This window comes from Sceloporus occidentalis, unplaced genomic scaffold (genome assembly GCF_023333645.1).
Source record: "Sceloporus occidentalis isolate IW3139 unplaced genomic scaffold, rSceOcc1.0.p SCAF_29, whole genome shotgun sequence".
NCBI lineage: Eukaryota > Metazoa > Chordata > Lepidosauria > Squamata > Phrynosomatidae > Sceloporus > Sceloporus occidentalis.
In genome coordinates this window covers 7,252,103-7,274,533 of record NW_028317009.1, presented here as the reverse complement: position 1 = coordinate 7,274,533, position 22,431 = coordinate 7,252,103, and the positions used below count along the sequence as shown (strand labels likewise).

Below are 22,431 nucleotides of genomic sequence, written 5' to 3'. Positions count from 1 at the left end.
GCATGCTCACTAATACAACTTCTGACCCGCCCACTGTCTGACTGGCAGACCTCTGCTCCAATAGAAAGAGAGCAGATACACATCAGCAGCCTAATGGAAAGTAAAGTCAAGCTTGTCTTCTTTTAAAGGCACCCTTTTCCGAGAAATGAGTTTTTTCTATGATCTGACCTTAGGGGCCCATGTCATCCTCTGCCCACAGTACTCTGCTAGAAATCACCCCCCAATTACCTGAAAATAGCAAAATACCAGTGGGCTGATCAAAGCGCATTTATTATAAAGCTGTGTGTCATTACAGGAAAGCAATCAGAAATCTATTAATAGTCGTCTGTAATTGCTATGATTGTTATGAATATTGGCATAATTTAATGTTACTTAAAACAACATAAAATGTTTTGTTTATATACTTCCATGTGCAATAAATTGGATGTATATCAGAGAAAGATATTTTGTTTACAGTATGTTTACGTAAAGTGTCGATAATGTGGATGTAGTAACTACAAAGAGAAGAGGAGGCAAAGGGAAAAAAAAAAATAGAAGGCTGCTGAAAAGCACCTAATTAGGGCTGTTTCCAGATGCCCTCAAATTAACATTAAAATATAAAATTATAAGTTAATTATGTATTTCTATGTACAAACCAATGTCTTTTTTGGCAAGCGATTAGGAATATCTGTGAAGGGATTTGCCTTTGTAAGAGGCCACAACTTGCACAAAAAATATGCAATCTTTGTAGGCAGGGAATTGTAGGATATGGACCAAACCTGATGCAACCAAGTTAAATTTGTGAATTTGGAAGAAATGTATCTCTGCTCTAATTAAAGGAAGAGACTGATTGGTATTGTCTGCATCCTTATAATTTGTTTCAATACATTTGTTAACTGGTGCCAGTCTTCTGAAGGTGGTTTATTACTACAGGAAACAAAAGAAGTGTATATAGTGTAACAAAAATAGCAATAATGTGTATGAGTCATTCCATATTCTGAGAGAGAATGTTTTAAGTCAATAAGGAAACATAGACAAGTAACTATTTGTAGGAAATTGATGCTATGTATTTGATCTCGACCTTTACAGCTTTTGGGACCTTTCAATTGACTTATCACACATATATCACCTATGCTGTATAGAGTACACAAATATTACCCCATATAAGCAAGTCTCAACATACTTGTTGACTTGCACTTGAATGTATGTTTTCTCCTAGCAGCATTACAAACTCATCAGGGTATACACTATATGGCCAAAAATATTGGAACGCATCTCTTAATTATCGAATTCAGTTGTTTCATCATATAATATCAGAACAAAAACCGCGTGGCGTAAGCTTCATGGAATGGGTTTCAATGGCCAAGCAGCTGCATGCAAGCCTAGTAGATTGGGTTGTAGATGTGTTGTATATATAATTTTTCGTCCCTGGTTCCCTCGGCTTCCTGTACATGCTGGTTACCACCGCTGCGTTCTGCTTTCTTTACCATTACATGTTAACCTAACTTCCAGTAAGGTTAGATAGTCTACTTGGCCTACTTTATTCAGCTACTTAAACCCATTGCAAATCATAACTCTAGAATGTAAGATTAAGTGAAATTGTTATGTTACATACTACTTATGTCCTGTCCACCCATTGTACAGCACTACGGCTTTTGATAGCAGTATATAAAACATCGCCTCTGTATTCCAATGGGACATTTTGTTTGCTAATCCAAGATTACGCTTATGAGGCTAATTGGTTGTTAGAAACCCCCTTTTGCGTTTATGTTACAGCTAGAAATTTGTTTGGCATGTAAACCACTGTGACCCCAAACTTTTGAGCAGTAGTGTGTTTGTATAAAAATTAGAATTGATAATGTTGCAAAATATAGTATTAACAATACAATAAGAATAACACTTTATGAAAATGTTCACAATGTTGCCCTAGGCTGCGTGATTTGGTGCCTGGACTGATTAACCTTTAACTGAATAGAATATTGGGGCAAAACATGTTTGACTACTTTAGATACGTTTTATTAACCAGGTTCCATGATTAAGGAATCTCGGAGTAGGACGGTAACGCTCCTACGTTCTTGGTAACATTCTAAGAATGCTTTCAATTTCAGATGAACCTGTGCTCATAGTCCATGGAAACCTCCTGAACAAGTTTCCTTATAATAGATAGGGTCACAAACATATTCTTGTAAGTATGTCATGCTTAAAGGAACAGTCCTATGAAAAAGGTATTGGTTGTGTATCTGAATACTTTTTATGGCTTTTCAAGTCCCAATGGATCTATATCTATAGAGATTCTGGGCAGTTTCAGGGGTTCTGTTGATGTCTGCAATGAAGTTGGATTTGGTACACACTGACATTTTAGAACACAAATTTAATGGCATCAATACTGATGTTCAAATCATTTGCCTCTGGCTTAGGCTGGGCTTAAGTTTGATAGGACAGCCGTATGTACATGTCGGGTGTTCCAGATATGTTGTCTGTTGTAGGTGGAGGTGCTGTGCCTTTGATCGTTTCCAGACAATGACCTTGGTCATTAGATAATTTCCAGGCAGTCCAATGGAGACGCTTTTCCTATCATTAGATAGCACTAATATTTAGCTTTCCCGTAAGTGTCCTGCAAGGCGTGCACCATACTGTGCCAAAAAGTTAGCACACATCGACCTATTTTTGTTTTTTTTTCTTGTTTTTTAAATGTAATTGTACCTTGATAATAAACAGCAGTATATAAAAGGTTAGGTTTTGCCATACTGCAGTAGTAATGTCCTGCTGCGTTTGGCAGACCCACCGGTGTATAAAAAAAAAATGAAGATGCTCCCCGCACCTCCAGTAACTTTTGCGTTACATGAGCTTCTGCCATAGAATCGATCCCAGGTGTGGCTGGTGCCAGCCTTCGGCTAATACCATCTGTGCAGCTGAGACGTGACAAAATTGTCGGGGTGCCAGTGAGCATGCCAAGCGACATTGTTAAAAATGGAGCTCTAGACATGTGGAAAATGTGCCTTGTGGTTATATACAATGATTTGGCACTCTGCACACCATTCTCGGTGTCTCATTTATCCCATGGGGCCAATAGGCAATCTGTGCACGCGGTCCATGTTTTGGTGCCAGTCATTCTGGTGGTATGTTCTGCCCGCTGGGGTCTGCACCCCATTGTCTCTAACTCTGTATTGACTCAAAAGAAACTGCTCAGCCTCCCAGTAATCCATCCTCTTTCTTGCTCTACACTAAATTGATCGCCTATTCCTATGTCTCAGGATTGGGGGTCAGAACCTAACTGACCCTTAAAACGATATCCCTTCCATATCCATCTATATGGGGAGCACAAAAGCAGTGGGAAACCCAGCAACCCAAACTGTTATATTCAGGAGCCTTGTTTTGCAAATCATTTATTTGAATGGAAAACTTTAGAATATACAAAGTCTGAGGAGCAGGAGAAATGGGAAGTGAATATAAATTTAAGAGTACACAACACGTGGGATTCGCTGCGATATTAAAAATGTCACAAGGCAGCTGTGTGTTAACACAAACCCAATGCCAACTTCCCCTCTTTTTTTTAATGCTCCTAAAATATCTAATTTCAATACCTGTATATCTCTGCACCGTGACCACATCGCAACCCATTTCTGCAGTTTTTTTGGAAGTGGACACCGTATTCTTCTCTCCCAGAGCTAATTTTGCTCCTGTTAAAACACCGCAATGGAAGCATAAAACTGAACTCCACCACGCATCCCCTTTTTTGAGTTTCTAAATGATCAGAATTGTAGCCACAAAAATGTTTACCTTGGCGTGGGCTTGCAGGTTGAGTGAATTATTGGTTAATAAATAAGGGCGATTTTACTGTACGCTATTTTGTTGTAGCAGAACCTCGTATATAAATGGAAAAGGCTTTATTTAATTAAAGGAGAGGTTTTGCACAGTGTTGCATCCTCAAAGTTTCTCTTGCTTTCTCAAATCAATCCACTGGTGGCACAAATGACCCGTTGTGATGAGTTCCTTGGACCCCCGGCACTTGGTGAACTAATGCAGCAAATAATAGTGGATGAAATAAAGTCAAGAATAAAGCTACCGATATTCACGTAAGGAATGAACAAGCCAGATTGTTTATCCTGGCCACATTCCATGTAACAATATCCATTGAAAACATAGCCTAGGATTTATGCAGGTTCGTAGGTACCCGGGATCAGCATCTTTGAACATCCCGCTCTTTATTCCTAATGTAGCTCATTCCTTTCTCTATAGCACAGTATAGACTACATGACGCATTTAACCATACACCCCCAGCAAACAGATAATGGTATCATTTATGACGTAATATACGTTTTATTTTCAGAAGGCATGACTTTAGGTTACTGCTGCAGCACCTGTCCTTTTTTTTTTCTTCTCTGTGGATACCATCAGCCATAAGGCTCCTTGTTAATTGTTGGTGCTTTATTTTTATTTTTTTTGGCGTGTTAGGTGTGCCTACCGGTTGGTCCATCTGCTGCTGGATCCGTAGGCTTTGTATGGTAGGGGATATTCTGTATTTGGTCTATTAATCCAACGGTGCTGTGCCTGCCTCTGCTGATCTTTTTGCTGCTGTTGGGATAGTAACATCTTCACTTTATCTTGGTCGTTGAAAGGATTTCTTCCATATTCCTGTCTCAGCCACGATCGGTACTGACAGGGAAAGGAAAATTAATGTTTTTGCTACTGGCTTCACATGGATGTCATACTTTGGATTACACAGATGATAAATAAAACACAGACTTGGTAAGCAGTCAGACTCTGGATCTGATCCCAGCAGATCCTTCATACCAACCGCTCAGTCCCTCTGATATCAGGCGGATGATGTCATCATTAACCAGTAAATGCCATCGAGGTGCACAATTCTCTTCTCACCCCCCCCCCCTCCTCCCTGCTTTCAAAACCCATAGCATAAAATAGTAGGGGAATTTTGTAGCTGAAATTATATTCTGTGCAATTAAATAACTAGTTTCGAGCAGCTCATTAGTGCTAATGCTGGAGACGGTGAGTCATTGCTCTGCTGAACTAATTGGTTTTTTAAAAGTTTGTTTTTTTTCATATGTTTCCCATTTAAGTCTCCACTCTCTATATCCTGACTATGAAACAAATGTTGGCCTTAAAGTATTTCTGGTGATAAAAAATGGATTTGCAGCATCAATCGGTTGATGTAACAAACATCATAAGCGAATAAGCTTAACATAAGCGAATGTGTGGTGCAAGGTTTGGAAGCTTTCTTGAACTGCTGCCATCATGTTCTGTAGTGCTGCAGAGTCTTAATATTATACACAAATAAAGAAAAAGTTGGCAGTTTTTACAGTAAATGTGTATGAGGTGTATATTACAGATCAGGTAGGGTGATTGGGTTATTGTCCCTGACACGGTACAAATGGAAACATGCACCTTACGGACATGCTTTTAGTGGTAAGAACACTTCACCCAGCAGTTCCCTTTTTGCGTCTGTTATATACAAGGTTTCTTCTCTCTGTCCTTTCCTGTCTGTGATATATACAGCCATTTTGCTGTGACTCTGGTTAGCCACAGGAAAACCTTCTGTTTTGTTTGGTGTCCCCGGTTGTCAGCTTCTCGCACGTGATGCCTCGCACTGTGTCCTGTGTCGGATGCCTGGAGAGTCCGACTAGATGGCTGCTAGACTGTCGGTAGGATAGAATAAATCTTTACCCATTTAAGATATGTTATTACTAGGTTGTTGCCCTTGTCCCTATAATGATATCATGTGTTTATCATTTACTATGCCGAGTAGGGGAAGCCCTTCTGGGAAGTTCTGAGAAAGGTCTTTTGGTCACAGTGGCAGCAGTACATGTGATCATTGCCTTCTATACGTACAAGTCACAAGGCTGAGGGACATTTGAAAGGTCACTACTACATTCTTTTATTTTCGGTCCTACAAGTAGTTATCCCAGCCCCTGAATTTAGGGTTCTCATCTTACAATCCTATGCAGCCATTAAAAAGTCAATTTGAAGAAGACCTGAAAGCCGAGAAGAAGAAATGGTGGTGGATATTGGAGAGGAAAGGGCATGTTCTCTGAAGTTGTTTCCCAGAAGATGTGAGGACATGTTACTGATCAGAGTGTTTTAAGTGTCATGCTGCCAATAGATGTTCTAACTGCGGTTGGGTATTGGGAGAGAAACACTCGGCAAAACAGAGTGAGGATGGGGTTAGGGGCTTAATATGAATTTTTTTTTTTTCTCCCCCTTTTTCGGGCAAGGATCGGTCATGCCAAGAAATTATAAATCATGAAAGTTAAGTGTGCAGTTTAATAAGCTGCTCATTTTAGTCATAGCTGCACCTAAGGCTAAGGAGTGGTTAACCCATTAATTTTAAGTAAACTAGTAAACACAAATAGGTTAACACTTCCCTCTCCTATTTCGCGTGCAGCACGATAATTGTGCTGTGACTGTTGTTGTGAGTCTATGGATTGAGAATCGGTAAGAAAGGAAATAGAAAAGTAAGGCCACATTGATTAAAAATAAATACATTGAAAGGTTCTTACAAGTTTAGGTAGAGTATAGGCAGTATTATAGGCAGAATATTTTGCCGCTTTCTTGAATTTGAGTATAATTTAGGATTTTTAGTATTACATTGTTGTCAAAGCAATATGGAGCAAGATTAGAACCTGTATGACATCTGACATTTAGTACCTCTGTAACCAAAGTCATCTGGTATTCTTGAAGCTGCTGTTGGAAGCCAAAGTTTGGGTCAGCGTAGGACCTGACGCATTTCACAGCGGACAGACAGTCTTCCCAGCCAAAATCCGTCACCGTCATGAGATAGGCAACCACGATAGTTGTGCTTCGGGATACACCAGCCAAGCTGAGTAAGAAGTATAGTTCGATTACCCATCATGTTTATCTGATGATAAATAATATTGCCAGTCCTAAAATCATCAATGCTATGTTTTTCTTTGTGGCCCAATTGAACAGCAAGTGTACTTGGGTATTTAAAACTTCATCAAAGACCCTAAAGACCGGAGGCATTCCATAGAATACCCCAAAAGATTATCCCAAAGATTACAGCCCACAGCACATTAGTATTCATCATCAAACACTGACCAGTGGACTAGGCAGCCGCCTCCATTCAGCCGGGACTCGTGGATAAACTTGATACACTTTTTAAAATGCTGGATCCTAATGAGAAAAAGACATGAAAAATAATTCGGGTTATCGGATGATTGGAAAGCCAAATATGTGAAGAAATCCTGAAATATTTTTCTACACCTTGAGAAGTTAGCAGAGGTTTGATTTGATGATTTATTCAGTCCTTTTTTCTAAGCTGCTTCTAACTTCTCTGAGGGTTAATAACCATGAAACTCAGGACAACATTTTCTGCCCCTGGTCTGATAGCGAGACAGTACTGATGCTTTTTTTTATTGCTGCTATCTTTGGAGCAAAAGAGCTGTTCTCTGGTGGTGGAAAGTGCCTACCAGAACATTTGTGGTGAACACAGCATTCATGTCTGTCCCATACTTTAAAACCACATGTCTTTAGAGATGTCTGCCTGCATTTTCTAATCATATTCTCAGCACAATGTCGTCGCTGAAGTCCTAAAGCACCTACCGTCCCTGGTTATTGCGCAATAACATGAACATTGGCAAAACACATCCACGGATAAAGATTCCTTCCTGTGGCGGATCTGCAACTACTAACCAAGTGAAACAAATATCTCATTCGGAAATAAACAAGGTAATTAAGAAAAATGTGTTGAAGCCCATGGATCCAGAAACCGAGAGTGCAGTAATAATCCTTAAAGGGCCATCTAAACAATAAAAAAAAAAATCTGTATACATTACATTCTTAAAAATATACTTTTACACTCTGTCAAAACAAAGCATGGCTTTCAAGTTAAGAGATTGTCTAAATATAAACCCTTTGAGTGACAAGAGTGATGTTGCTCACATCTGGAAGGCACTCAAAGGGATTAAATATGCTTTTTATTGGAAAAAATATTAAGAAAATGATCACGCTTGATTTATTTTTTTATGTATCTCCCACATGAAGGCACCTCCTGTTATAATGGGGCTGACCCAAATGGTAAAGACGTCTCTTCATAAACTCTAGAGTCTAGGGTCAAGTCCATGTCTCCAGACCTTTCTCCTCTATGGCTGCAGGTGGGGTTACATGCTCTGGACTGTAGGACAACCAGAGCAATGGGACGGTGGACAGAGCTGATTTCAGTGAGCAAAGGGGAAGGGATTTACATGGAAGGAGAAGTACCATCTCAGGAAGTGTCTGAGGCCGAGACGTGGTACATTCAGAGTAAATGGGAAGTGTTTCTTCACAGAATCAGTATTGGCTTCGTGGAAGGAGCCACGCCTGATGGGCTCTGTGGTTTATATGTATTCATAAAACTTGACGGACTGGTACCTTACAACGAGTGCCCTGTTCTGTGTGGGCCACGATGAACTTCGGGTGTAAATTTTGACTTGTACAATACAATGTTTTTGGTAACGCAAATATTTCCTTCCCTTGCCAAGAATTACCACCCCAGCCCATCCAACGTATGTTAAGTATCGGTCTACTTCTGGCCACAGTTATTGGGCAGTATTTATAATTAATCCATGAGGTTGCCTCCAGAGTTTATCTTTATTATTACTACATGTAGAAGGAAGTAATGGAAGACTGACGTTTATTTGACATCTGTCAGGTTTCCCCCTTATTTTTTTGTTTTTCTCCAAAATGAGGTGTTTTTTTTACGAGACAACACAGAATATGAATTGGAAGAATGTAAAAAGGAAGCACGTGTTAATCCAAGACTGTAAAATAATAAAAATAAACTGTCCCTGATTAAGGACCACCATAGCTTTTGATTTAAGAAGTATGCGGTTGAAACTCAATCCTTTTTTTTTTCCCCCCATAACTTTTTGTGATATCCTCCAGACACCCAGTGCCAGGGCACCATGATTCACTCAATAACAGAATGGTACATGAACTTCCCCCAACTCACCATTTCGGGTTTCAGTTGATTAATGAAATCAGTTACTCAGCTTCAACGTCTTAACTTTTTATAATAAACTGTCTGTATAATCCACAACTCTACATAGAGAAATCCAGACTTTTGCTGCTATAGTGCGGTGCAGCTTACAGGAGGAAATAAAAGCGAATACTATGTAACGTTTGTACATATGAACATAACTGATGAACTTACAAGTTCTGGTTGGATGAATCAGAGGCTGATACACAGAGATAAGTCATTTCCTGCAAAACAGAGGGAAATTCTGAGTACACCAAGTGATATAGGGATATCCCAGTGCAGTATTTTTAATGGGTGCCTCAACACAAGGTAATTTTAGATACTTTTGTGATACTAAAAGTTTTCCAGGGACTAATATAAGACTCTAACATGCATGGAAAGCTGCTGTTCTTAAGTATGCACTCCATAATTAGGACTCGGTGCTTGTCTGGAGTGTCTGCAAGTACCGAGTCTCTACATCTAGCCCAAGCCTTTGGTCCCCAAGTAAGTTGGTGAATGGATAATGCGATGTTTTGTCTACCGCTTAGCTTTTTTGATCTTTTGCAGCCATAAAGAACCGAGAGTATTTCAATGTTCTGTTCTAGTTGACTGCAGAAGCTCAGCTGATCTCATATTTGATTGCTTTATGCTACGTGGAAAAAACCCATAAGTGGTTCTGTGTTCCATAAACATGTAGATTTTGTCATTCGCTAAAGGTCCGTTATGTGGCAATCCTCCCTCCGCAGACCTGGATTTATCAGAAGGTTCTTGGACTTTAAACTATTACTAATCGTCTTGGCGATGAGTAGATGGAACTGTACAGCTGAATGCCTGGGAAATCACTATAAAAGGAGGCTTTTTAGCGTCTTAAATCCTGGGCCTGCCATTGTGTGAAGGAAAGGAGAGCAGGAAATGGATTCTACGGGAACATCTGGAGTGTATAAATAGCCAAACATCAGGAAGGCATTATTCAGAGAACCTCACACTTACCACACACAGACCAGCATTAATACACGCAATACAAGACCGCAGTTGTATACCGGCTTCCTTCTGTACTCGTTCTTTGGGTATTAGAAGCTCGTTAAAGGGATTCACTTACATAATCCATATGCTTTCATGAGATGGCAGGGACTAGACTAAAATTTGCCCATTTTCTACTACAGATTTGTTTATGGATTGGGTATCTAATAATAATATATTGGTAAAAAGGTGTCTTGATGGATCTAAGCGCTCTACAGGAAGAGAGGGTGCAGAATGTTTTATTGACGGATTCAATGACATTGAGCATTTAATTTTCATCTTTTTTGGTCTTGCACCAGTTATTTGCTCAAAGTGTAAAACGAGTAATGGTCGCAAGGAAACAGACACATTATCCTAGTTAATTGCTGCAGCATTAATTCATATTTCAATTAGTGACATGAAATCAGTGACCTATAGAGGCCTAGGGTGGCAAATTGGGGGGGGGGGGCGGCGGCAGATGGTGCCACAGTAGAGTTCCCAGAGTACAAAAGTAATTACAGGCACCAGGAAGTGCTGCAGTTGTGTTTTTGTGAAAGCAGAAAGTACCGCGGTAATAATTCCATGTGGAACCCAGAAAAAGTAACAGATTGCATATAATGTACCTTCTGCACAAGAGCCAAGCCATTCATTCTGACAAATGGCATACTGGCAGCAGATGTTGGCACAGAGCTAGGGTGGCACAGGTAAGCTCCTAGCTATAAGGCATGGGAAGAAACAGTCCCGTTTTGACGTGTGAGGACAGCCAGAAGAGATGTTACAGGTGTCCCCAGTTACTTCCAAGACCCCCTTCGGGTTTTATTTAGGTTGGCTGCAGCTGTTGAGCTTTAACTAGGCGTTGTTTGACAGAGCTGAGCCCCCTCCTTCCTGTCAGCCCCTCACATCCTTAAAACGTCCCTCGGTCTGCTCTACCTGCGTTTCTCTTAAAACTACAGGCATTTCCAAGGATATAGACTTCTCAGAAACTGTATTGAAGATTCCAAAGCTCCTTTGATAGTTCCAGGAGCAGAATGGACCTTCAAACATCACTATAATAAATGTTCTAAAGGTTCGACCCAATCGGTAAAAGTGCAGAAGTGATCCCGTTGTTCAGGATTATGCAGTAACACACATCCATTCGCATGTTATAATAATATATATTTTATAAGTTAGAGGCAAGCCTCATGCTTACTGGAGAGTTTTTTTATTCTGTGACCTAATACAAAAAAAAAAAAGAAGAACCAGAACCTCGTCTATTAAGTTTAAACTCTCACTTTTTGGAAACTGTGTAAAGTGCCAGAGCACTGTAACAATGCACAGCCCATCCTTGAAGAAAAGAGAGGGTGAAATGGCTCGTAGAACCACGTGTTCTGTCCTCTCTCTAGAGTGTATTCCGTGCCTTGCAGCGGGCCTGACAAATCTACTGTATCAACTGCAACTTCACACCAAGCGCCTTGTGGTCTTCTAGTAGCAAGTGCTACAAGACAGGGTCATAACAGCTGTTTCCTTCCAGAGTGTCTCTAAGATGAGCCGAAAACCAGAGCCATCTGCAGAGGATGGCCAGTGTCATCCACAAGCCCATGGCACTGCGGTTACTGCTCTCAATCTGTGCTTGGTGTATTGCTCAATTCAGCCATTCTTTTCCTGTTCTTCTTTTTCCCTACCACACTCTGGATACGTGATGTAACCCACTCAATGCCGCGCACTAAACGCGGTAGGGCTTTCCAGCTAGTGTGAATATTAGGGGAACATGTTTTTTTTTTTTTTTTTTTAAATATCATAAATGTAGTACAATCCACAAATACAACCTTAAAAATGTTGGTATCGCGCAACATTTTGGTAGACAACTCCTGCTGGCCAATAACGCACATGATGATCAGCTTGTCTGTGCATCTTTCTATCTGGAGAAAAGACCTTTGAGGTCCTAAAAAAAAGTGTATGTAACTATACATCTTTTTTTATGTTGGCCCAATAAAAGCTATCAACTTTTTGTGCAAAATCCACAAGTAGTGCCTATGTTTTTACTTGTAAAGTCTACTTTTCAATGTATCTCATTTCCAGAGACCTCTAGTGTTGAAATGTAGGTATTGCTTCCCCATAGCCAAGTGATCTATCCAGTATATGTAGAATGCTGCTGGCCTCTTGTGTTCAAATCATAAAAGTATTTCTAGATTGCAATGTGCCTGCATATAACTTAGTAACTCAAGACTAAATATTTTTCTACCCAACTCACGGTCATCTTTAATGGAATAAAAAATGACAAGCAACATAGCTTGATATCTGACCATTAGGTAAATGTCTGCTATTAAACTTAAATTTAAATCTGCATACATTAACCACTATATAAACATATGCAGTTAGTAATTTTGCTCACCATAAAACAGATACCTTGTCCAGAGGTATATACAAGCAGAGTGGACAAAAATATGGTCCAATAACCTTTTAATAGAGCTCCCCATGTCTGCCAGCACATCTCATTTGCAGGTTGTGAAACTGTTTTGGGCAATATAATCTACCAGGCGTTGTGTCTGGAGTTCAACTGTCTGTGGTATGTATACTTGTATGGTTACTAATAATATTGCTTTAATTATACATTTGAACACACAGATTTGGCTCCAGGGCATTGAACAAAATATCTCCTGCATACACAGAACAAAAGGTTGCTCTTTACCACTTACCTCTAGTAGTGGTTTGGCGTTATTGTGGACAGACACTATCCGTGTGACTCCGTTTCTACTTAACGTAAACTTATCTTCTGAATCTATAGAACAGAGAAGGGGGAGATATGGTATACAGGGATTCTATTCTGCGCTGCAAGCATACACTCTATTTTTAATATTTAAGATTGCCACAAACGGCTTTACCCTTTTCCCTTAAAACAGCTAAAATGTTTTGTAAAATACATTTAAAAAGGTGTTTTATGAGCCATTTAGCCCCTCTAGAATGTTTTCTTGTTTGTAGAAAATGTAAAAGGTATGACAAGCTTAAATTTGTTCTATACAAAGCTTTAGGAATCCATAATATGTGATGTTGTGGTTACACCTGTGTACTGCCTTTATAATGCTGGATAAGATAGTATGTTGGAAGTGTATAATAACATATATGTATAAGAAATTACATTCTACTTACCCCTGATATTTCCAAGATATAAACCATGCACGATCTGTTGAGGATAAGGAAGGAGTGATATAGATTGCCAGATTAAAAAAAGATGGATCAGTTGGTTGTCAATACCAAGACCATACAGGTTCTTTCACCGACAGACAAGGCAAAAGATCTCGCTCTTTCTGTGGCTCGATATTTATGTGCTTTACTGTATGTATGGGAGACTCCATGCACTCTATGCATTGATGTTCTTAAATGGCATCTCAAAATAAGGTGACCTGGGGACTTTAGCTTTACAAAATCTCCAGGAGCACATAGGACCTCAAAATGATGAATGTAAATGGTAAAGGGAAATATTTATATTCTTTATGACACTTAATATCCGACGCTGTCATCTTGGACAAAAAAAAAAATGAAAGATGCTACTCATTGATGCAACAAAGTCCCTGGGCCCCATGGAGATGTCCATTACTGGTCAAGGGTTACTCACATGCACTTTAGACAGAATGTTTCCACCATTAAGGGAATTAAAGGGTTATTAAAGGGTCCCGTCATGCGCTTGTGTAGGGAGGCTGTATTTACTCTGCAGCGAGGGCAGCTCGCCAAAGTCTAATTTTAGCTGATCCTTCTTCATCCTGACATTTCACAAAATCTATTAGTAATGGATACATCAGAGCCAAATTCACACAACAGATAAAAGGAATACATGGGGGGGGGGGGCACAAAGCAAAATATTTAGCAAACAGACCAAAATAAAGCATTATTTTTGATGCTTGTCCCTTGCATACATTTTGCAGGAAAATAACCTAATCCAAAACTATTTTGTGGAATTGCGTGTTCCGGTCAGAGTTTCTCTGGAACAAATGAATTCTGTGCGTTGTAACATTTACTTTCTGGCGCTGAGGAGAGAGTCCTGCCGGGTCCTTAAAGACAGGTACTAAGATTTAACCAGTATGTAAAATGTTATTGCAGAAGAATGATGGGAGAATAACATTTTGGGAATGCTCGAGACATGCACAAAACAAGACTGTGTTTTAAGATTTGTTGGGATGATTAATTTCCCCAGTTATTGAAATGATGCATACTACAGAGCCGCATAAATATTATAGCTGATGTGCGTGATATTTTCTGTTTAAAAGTGACATCACTTTGCCCTGTGATTTATACACGAGATATATAATGTTTAGTAAATTGGGCATTGTTGTAGCTATCACAGGTGCTCTACAGGTTATACCAGGTAGAACCTAAATAGAATTATCTAGGCATCTTCTTACTGTTCAGCCATTCAAGTTAAAAGGCATCACAACCGGCTGTTCCTATAGTTCTGAATGGGCTTTTGCTGGTATATGACAAAGAATAAGTAAATACTTAATATATAGTACTCAGTGTGAAAAGAGAGCATTATTAATAATAGATCCCTGATGCAGAGAGACAAAGGGATTAGAGTGAAAGAAGCAGTTTCCAAGGCATGCAGAATACTGTCCCACCTGGCTCATTCCTCCACCCATGGCACTGGTAACCAGGAGCTGCAAGTAAACACACAGATCAGCCTGAATGCAGAGTGACTGGGGAATTACTGCTACCAGAAAACAGTGTGGTGGGTGCTTAGATAGAGGAGAGAGTCACAGCAACTAGGGAGAGGGATGTGGGAGAGAGCAAAACAATGAGAGTCAGAGAGGAGCCCCCCAACAAGACAGGGTGTAAGAAAGCAGAGGGATATCCATGCAGAAGGGGTGATGATGGCATCTTTGTCATATTTGCTTACATGAGATCAGGGCAGCAGAGGGTCCAGGCTCTCCACTGGGTGACTCTGATCATCACAACACAGGACAAACACGCATCACAAGCTTTAAGGGATCGGATTACTCTTCCGGATCCCACGCAAACTCGCAGCCTGGAGTGATCCAGCAGGGGGCATGCAGCTGATCCAGAAAAGATCTGATGGATCACAGCAATTGGGTTAATAGAGACTCCACTCATGCACATGCACACACTCATACGCACACACTCATACGCACACACTCATACCAATATGTTTAGTGCATCTTGAGCCATATACAGCCTGAAATTTCTGCTGCCACTCTTTTAACCCCGTTAATGCCTGGAATAATTAGTATAGAATTATCTTTTGTGCTTGATGCATTTTATTTACACATCTTGATTTATAAATAGTAGTTTCTCTACACGTTGCATTGCATAACTTGGTGATGCCCTCATACCTGCCAAATGATCTGAGCTCCCAGAAAACAGGGACATACGGGGAGGAAAGGGGGACGCAGAGTTTATTGATTCTGAAGGCAACTGAGATTGTAGGATATACAGCAAAAAAAAGTAGTATGTATTTTGTACAGCGCCGTCACATTCCATAGTGCTGTACAATCTGTAAGACGAGTTCGGTTACTAGTGTATAGGGTGAGTGTCACTGCATCTCTAATTGCTACGGCCTGGAGGCAGTCTCTTTATTGTCCTTATATATTTGAATAAGTGTTTAAATGCATTAGTACAGATATGCGCAGAATATTATGATACATAGCACACATTTTACTGCACTTTTGCATGTTTCATAATTCCCATAATCTTACCCAAAGAGCTAACAGGGCTAGTCAGAGATCCCCAGCTCTCCTTCGTGAGACCATAGAACATGCAACCATTCACATCGCAGGTAGCTTTTTTAAATACATGAAAATTATCACTTTGCATGGGGCCTCACCTTTTGATTACATAAGATTGTTGTGATGCACTTCTGATTTTTGTACTACTGAATATGATGCTAAATAAATATTGATAACCAAAGAGATGTCTTAAAAGGTTACCTCGCTCTTTTCCTATGAATTTGTTGTCCACTAGAAGCCAATATATTTTAGTTGTTGATACATGTATTGTGCTTGCGTAGATGGTTTTATTAAAGAATGGTTAAAACCTTTTATTTGCGTTCTGAACAGTGTATTGAGAAATTGCCTAATAGAGGCTGACCTTTGCCTTTCCCTGATCCAGCACACGCTTATGTTGGAGGTGTCCGTGTTGTCCTTGTCAGTCTCTAATATTTAGCCATTGCCCGGCCCACACCTATTCCTTAACTGATCAGTAGGGGGTAGTGAGGCATCCGGGCCACTTAATAACCAATGTTCCCAGGATGTTATCCCATGCTGCCACAGTTTCCACTAAGAGGCAGACTTTGTTCGTTCATTGTGAAGGCAGTAGGAGAACTTTGGATCATACCACTTCAGCAATGGCATATGATGTCACCTTTATAACTCTGAATTGGGGTAAAAATGCTAAACTAACAGAAGTGGGCTGACAAATGCTTTTTGCCCTTCCCAGAAAATGTGAAGCCCCAGGAGAGGGCTACTGTGAAAAACCTTACTGAAAACAAAGTATTAAAGCAGACACAGAGATCAAGTAAACCAACACTTTATTAGGAACATCGTTTTGATGGAGGAAACATTCCAGTTGAGAGGTAATGTGGTTATGAGGTCAGGAATGGACCAAACGGTTTCTTGTACGGAGAACTGGAGTGTTCGGGGACAAAAGCTTTCATTTCTTCCACTCTTTGTTGTCATAGTCCCACTGGGAAGAGAAACCCTGAACTGGGTTTACTCTCATGTCCAACATTCTCTTTGTCTGGACTGACACCCACTCCTCTGATAATGTGTGAGGAACCTCTCCAAAAACTACAAAGTAAGATGAAGAATGAATCAAAACCAGTCATATAGTGTTAAGAGTCACTACCCAATTCATTTTGTCCCAGGCTTGCCATACACAATATGCAAATAAATAATTTACTTCCAAAGGGTTATTTATACATTGCATATTAAAGCAGCGCGGGTGTAACGGCTTCTGCACGTCTATAAAGAAAATGCGTCGGGCCAAAACTTTCCTAGATCAGTTAAATCTAAATTAGCAGCGAAATTACAGAAACTTTCAAATACACAAAATTGTATTCTTACCGTATTTTTTCTGCCAAATGACAATCAAAGCGGACAGTCCCACAAAAATGAGGCCACCACCAACGATGGTCTTCCATTCACTTGATCCCTTGTTCATTTCAGCATAAGTCTCATTGAACTTGATATGGTACACTGTGAAGGCAGTAAATGCGTTTCCCTGTTTAGGCTTTTCTACGTTGTGCATAATAAATATCGGCAAAGCAGAAATCAAACGGTTACACCCACCCAGAGTCCGACTCCAACAATATAAACTATCTGCCCAACTGGCAGCAGGATACTTTAATTACCATTTATACAGAGTGCTACGTAACAATATAAAGCTATTTACAGCTTCAATAATCACCAGAACTAGTGTTGTGGCATTAGAAATGTCTGCTGACTGGCATCTGTACCCACTGCCTCCCAGTGACCAGTACTTACAGTCAAGCTTCTCCTTGGTGTTCAGTGCAGACCATGTGCCCTTTTCCTTTTCTTTCAGAGCCTTCTGTTCGACGTCAAGGGCTTCCACAAAAGCAATATCTGGCAGCGGAGTATCCCGGCGGTCAATGTATACAGGGAGACTGTATGGCTCAGGTTTGGCGACACTGGCTTTGAAGACAAAACGCAGAGGATGAGCGGAGAGTTATTACACGAAGCCTCAAACACAGGACAATACGCGGTAAACTTTACGTCTACGTAATCTATCGATGATGAATCCCATTGTACAGCGCTGCGGAATAAGGGCTCGTTGCGGTGCGCTTCCCTGTCTAATCTTACATTAAGAGATATATTGGGAATTGATTTCATGCATACCGTGGGCACCAGCAGTAAGCGTTAGGATTACTTACCGTGGCCTTGCAGACAGACAGAGGTAGAAAGAGCTCGTCTCCCAACTAAGCTGAGAACTCTTGAAGACAACATTCTGCAAAATACAGTAAAGGGTATCTTAGTACGGTGGACGGGACGTATCACCATGTATACTGAAATCAGCTGTGACATGGGTCACAAGGTACTCTGTGCTGCCCCTAACCTAGCATGATACATGCGAGAGCCGCTTCAGGCTTTGCGTGCCTTCGGATCACCTCTCGGGAAGGTCACCGTGCCTTTGGAAAGACTTTCAGGCGAGGCACAGATTTCTATACTTCTCCCTGGGTATATATAGGGGCTTGTACAAATGTAAACACACGTATTGCGTAATTACTCCTTGGGGGGTAAAGCCAATCGAAAAATGCTGTGTATTAAAGTCTCCTAATACATCTTAATGAAGATGACCTGGAAAATGTCCTAATCCATTTAGGAAACTACTGTATGCATGAAATGTTAAGGGGTGACTGGACCCTACCCCATGTCACACGGTGGGGTACGGGGGGAGTATATGATTATATATATATCTATATATATCGTCATATAGTGCAGGACATGGCTCCTGTGCAGTGAACCCCCAGCTGAAGCAATCCCATCTTTTAATACATACGGGAAATATTATATGGTTTTATGACCGTGGCCTCTCAGCTGTTGTCCTTGGTTAACCTCGGTGGAACTGAAGCCCTGTATAGAAGTAACCCTGAGATGGTCTCATTAGTTGCGGCGTCCCTAGGTACTTGTCCCCTATGTGAAGCTCACCGTGTCCCGAGGCTGGCCTCAATGTCACCCACCCCACAAGGCCTCGGGCCCCCAGAGGTAACACGGGAAGCCGCTGTGAGCCGCAGGACGGAGAGTGTCCCCGCATTTACTGTCTCCCTCCATCCCCTGTGTGAGATCCCGGCCCGGGATGCCTTACCTGCCGGTACCAGGCTCTCCTATCAGCCAAGAACAGAGTGAGGACACCGGGCAACCAGCGAGACGGGCAGAGAAAGGAAACGAGAGGAGGCACCGCCCACTGCCGCACTGCATGCTGGGCCAGCTCGGAGGCTCCAATAGGAATCTTGATTTCCCGTCTCAGGTTACAGCGGATACCGTGTATTAAGTATGTGCGGTTATATACAGTAATGTGTAAATCACAGTAGGGATAGCATTGCTTTGATTATTATAATTTTCGCCAGCGATTACTTATTTGCTATAGAAATGCCAGGAGATGAAATATAAAAGCAACAAACTGGCAGACTACTTTATTTCTTATTATATTAGTGTCATTTATTAGTATTGCATTTCACATTAAAACCGAATGCCGGGGGCTTGTTTGTTGGTATGATGATGGGGAAGGCACTTAGTGCCCGTTTCAAAGATGGCCGCTGCTGAGTCAGTCACATGTGTGTACAGCCGCTTGTCACCTTTCGGCCTTGGAGTGTTTCCGACAGCCGGCGCCTTGGTTTCCGGCAGTGTGAGTGTGAGTGAGTGCTTACGGCGACAGGCAGATACTGCCCGGGATTCTCCTCTACGGGACCGATCGTGCGGTAAGTATCAGATGTTAATACCCCAGGGTCTTCCGAGGTCGCTACTTGTTCTGTAAACGAACCGGTTTACACATCGGCACCGACTTTTTAACCCTTTGTTTCCCAGCGAGGCCTACTATATTTGAGGAAGCCTGGGCATCTGAATGGTGTGATTTGCATGCATTCTTTGTGTACCGATAACGTGTGTGTGTGTGTGTATATATATATATATATATATATATATATATATATATATATATAATGTGTGTGTGTATATTTAACACAATGTGTGTGCGTGTTTGTTTAGGATGTTTGTGTAATGTACTGTGAGATCACATCATAAACGGTAAAGAAATAAATAGCGAAACAAACAAATAAATGAAACCACTCTGAAAATGATAATATTGCATTCCTCCTGTCCTGGGGATAAGGCTCACTCCGTCTACCGGCTTATGGTTTGCGTAAGATGGTAAAGTACGCACCGTTTATCCTACGTCAGGCTGTTCATGCGTTTATTGGTGTTCACATTCCTGCGATGGCACTGATCTGCCCCATTGTTTGCCTTTTAGAAAATGCCGACCTTTAAATTGACGACGCAAGCCTACTGCAAGATGATGCTCCACGGAGCAAAGTATCCCTTCTGTTCCGTTAATGGAATTTTAGTGGCAGAAAAGCGCAAAGACGGACAGCAGCAGGTCCTGTTTGTGGACTGTGTCCCCCTCTTCCACGGTACCATCGCACTGGCGCCCGTACTGGAAGTGGCATTAACGCTGGTAAGAGTTATATGCTTCACCATGTAGGCGCTAAAACGTCATGCCGAAGGATGGTTTATTTCACGGAAAAGTTATTTTGTCTCAAAAGCGTCCGTGTGTCTTTATTCTTAGATCGACACGTGGTGCAAAGAGAATAATTACGTGATTGCCGGTTATTACCAAGCCAATGAACGTCTTAAAGATGTGAGGTCAGTGAGCTCTGTGTTGTTCATTTTGTGCCGTGTATCCTGCGCCCCCTGTGAGCGATAAAACCTTTACAATCATTGGTTCCTAACGTATTCTCCTTTCCTCCACCATATGGATTGCTGGCCCGTCCATGTTCCTTTCGCCTTCCATAACCTTTAACAAAACCATATTACCTCCCCTTAGGGTGTGATGACCCTTTGTGATCGTATTGTTTTTATTTTGTCAAAAGTTTTAATTGCATTTTTTAATCATTCTGTCTGTTTAGCGTCAGCACAAATAACAAGCTTTCTTTCAGTCCAAACCAGGTCGCAGAAAGGATCGCTTCTCGGATTGCAGAGGGATTTAACAATGCTGCTCTAATAATGGTATTTAATATTTTTTTTTACACTATATTGTTTACTCCAGTGGGTTATATTGTTTAACCAAAGCTTTGATACTGTATTTTATTTAGATGAATCTTATTATTCTGGTTTATTAATTTATTGACCTTCCCTATATGGATTTTGGATAAGTTTTGCGTTATTTGTAGTAAATAGTGCATTAACTGGGCTTTGCAGAATATTTTTGCTTCGTTTGAGGCTTAACTTCTATGTGAAATTATGAACACGCAATCAGCTTTTTTCTCTTGTGAACAGGTAGACAACACTAAATTCTCCATGGAATGCATAATCCCGGCCATCACTGTTCACGAGTACCACGATAACCGTTGGAAGTGCAGAGATCCACATGAGTGAGTATGCACAGGCGCTATAAGTGATATCTGCCCTCCTAGTGCATGCAAAGCGGACTGCCATGGAATTCAGCGGGACAGAAGCAGAATTACGATATGGAACATTAAGATCGAGGTTTATCAGCCACGTGAATAGTGATACACTACGTCGTGTGCGGTTTTACACATAGTCTTAGCGATTACTTGCAGCGGCTTCCATAGTAGAGAGATGTACAGTAGATGTGATGGATCTGCTCACAGCAGAACTGGAAACGTTTCGTATTCATGGCTCGATGACTGTGTTCTCGGTTATTTCTGATTCCAGGGATGTTTTTGAAGACTGGCCGGAAGCCCAGAGGATTGCTGCGTCCCTCCTGGACAGCAGGTCCTACGAGTCACTTGTGGATTTTGATAGCCATCTTGATGACCTCCGTAATGACTGGACCAACCCGGATATCAACAAATCAATTATTCATCTATGCTAAGGGTGCAGAGATCTCTGGCTTGGTCCATACTATGCAAGATGACCTCTGAATGTAAAAACCATTGGTTAAGGAAACATCTCTACCGCAGTGGGGATCATCAACCCGAGAAAGCTTATGGCCTGGGTGAGCTCCATTTTACCAGCCGGCCCTTACTAATAAGAAGCTAGGAGAGGTTGATGCAGTTTGACACCTGTGTCATAGAGAACGGGAAACGTGTCAGCAGATTCTGCAAGCTTCACAGTACGGTTAAAATTCTTTCCTGTTTTCTATGATCTCAAGATAATTTCTAAGGATATCTCAGATTTATTTTTTTTTGCAAATGAAAAGTTTTAACTCTGACTTATCAATGTTAGATAATGTTGTCTGTTGTAGTGTAATTTGTACTTGTTTATATATAATTGAAATGTGAAAGAATATTTAATTTTAGAGAATTAACCATGTTTAGATTGGCACAAATGAAACGTTTATTTTCTTTCCTTCCGATGTACAAATAAAAGATACCGTTTAGGAATATACCTCTAAGTCGTTAGATCTGCTTTGCCCGGGGTAGTAATGGACACCTGCCTTTGATGTGAAAAGGGTCTTATTGATCCTAGTTTTGCGTGAAGGTGGAAAGCAGATATGTATACTTCGGTACATAATTATCTGTCTGTTGCACCCAATGCCTTTCCTTCTTCCGATACGTTAATGCATCCCTTATAGTTCATCCACTCTGTGGTTGGGTGTTTTAACGATATTGAAACCGACCTGCTTGTTCTGTTAAATTTCAATGTTTTGGAGTCACTCCCGCATGTCTTACACTCAAAAAAAAAAACCAAACCATAATACACACTTTACTTGTTTGTATTGTTCTTTTGTTGAAAATAAAATGAATTTGTTTATGAAACATGGGGGGAGTATTATGCATTGTTCTTCCGTATAAGACCCTT

At 40.8% G+C, this 22,431-nt stretch overlaps 3 protein-coding genes across 3 annotated transcripts; 1 reads left to right on the top strand and 2 right to left on the bottom strand.

The window, feature by feature from the left end:
- Positions 1 to 4,440: 4,440 nt before the first annotated feature.
- Positions 4,441 to 14,559, bottom strand: LOC149299244 (dual specificity protein phosphatase 22-A-like). The gene is made up of 7 exons (XM_089486470.1): positions 14,539 to 14,559; positions 13,076 to 13,109; positions 12,625 to 12,707; positions 9,146 to 9,195; positions 7,054 to 7,128; positions 6,643 to 6,814; positions 4,441 to 4,635 (listed from the first exon to the last, which is right to left on the bottom strand). The coding sequence occupies exons 1-7, from the start codon at positions 14,557 to 14,559 to the stop codon at positions 4,441 to 4,443; spliced, it is 630 nt and encodes a 209-aa protein (XP_089342596.1).
- Positions 14,560 to 16,545: 1,986 nt separating this feature from the next.
- Positions 16,546 to 18,775, bottom strand: LOC149299243 (cytochrome c oxidase subunit 4 isoform 1, mitochondrial-like). The gene is made up of 5 exons (XM_089486473.1): positions 18,758 to 18,775; positions 17,826 to 17,899; positions 17,419 to 17,586; positions 16,999 to 17,130; positions 16,546 to 16,722 (listed from the first exon to the last, which is right to left on the bottom strand). Exons 2-5 carry the CDS (start codon positions 17,896 to 17,898, stop codon positions 16,586 to 16,588), a joined length of 510 nt encoding a protein of 169 aa, XP_089342599.1. The 5' UTR covers position 17,899; positions 18,758 to 18,775; the 3' UTR covers positions 16,546 to 16,585.
- A 1,146-nt stretch (positions 18,776 to 19,921) lies between these two features.
- Positions 19,922 to 21,502, top strand: LOC149299242 (ER membrane protein complex subunit 8-like). The gene is made up of 5 exons (XM_089486471.1): positions 19,922 to 20,122; positions 20,234 to 20,310; positions 20,604 to 20,673; positions 20,944 to 21,038; positions 21,343 to 21,502. The coding sequence occupies exons 1-5, from the start codon at positions 19,922 to 19,924 to the stop codon at positions 21,500 to 21,502; spliced, it is 603 nt and encodes a 200-aa protein (XP_089342597.1).
- The last annotated feature ends 929 nt before the right edge of the window (positions 21,503 to 22,431 follow it).

Excerpts from the sequence above, each read along its gene's own strand:
- LOC149299243 (XM_089486473.1), bottom strand. The coding sequence starts at position 17,898 with ATGTTGTCTTCAAGAGTTCTCAGCTTAGTTGGGAGACGAGCTCTTTCT. Across the intron at positions 17,587-17,825 it reads TGTCTGTCTGCAAGGCCACG|CCAGTGTCGCCAAACCTGAG; the intron begins GTAAGTAATCCT and ends TTGTCTTCAAAG. Across the intron at positions 17,131-17,418 it reads CACCAAGGAGAAGCTTGACT|TGTACCATATCAAGTTCAAT; the intron begins GTAAGTACTGGT and ends CTGCCTTCACAG.
- LOC149299242 (XM_089486471.1), top strand. The coding sequence starts at position 19,922 with ATGCCGACCTTTAAATTGACGACGCAAGCCTACTGCAAGATGATGCTC. Across the intron at positions 20,311-20,603 it reads GAACGTCTTAAAGATGTGAG|TCCAAACCAGGTCGCAGAAA; the intron begins GTCAGTGAGCTC and ends GCTTTCTTTCAG. Across the intron at positions 21,039-21,342 it reads AAGTGCAGAGATCCACATGA|GGATGTTTTTGAAGACTGGC; the intron begins GTGAGTATGCAC and ends TTCTGATTCCAG.
- LOC149299244 (XM_089486470.1), bottom strand. The coding sequence starts at position 14,559 with ATGGGTGGAGGAATGAGCCAG. Across the intron at positions 12,708-13,075 it reads ATATCTTGGAAATATCAGGG|ATTCAGAAGATAAGTTTACG; the intron begins GTAAGTAGAATG and ends TCTGTTCTATAG. Across the intron at positions 9,196-12,624 it reads ACGCCAAACCACTACTAGAG|GAAATGACTTATCTCTGTGT; the intron begins GTAAGTGGTAAA and ends TCTGTTTTGCAG.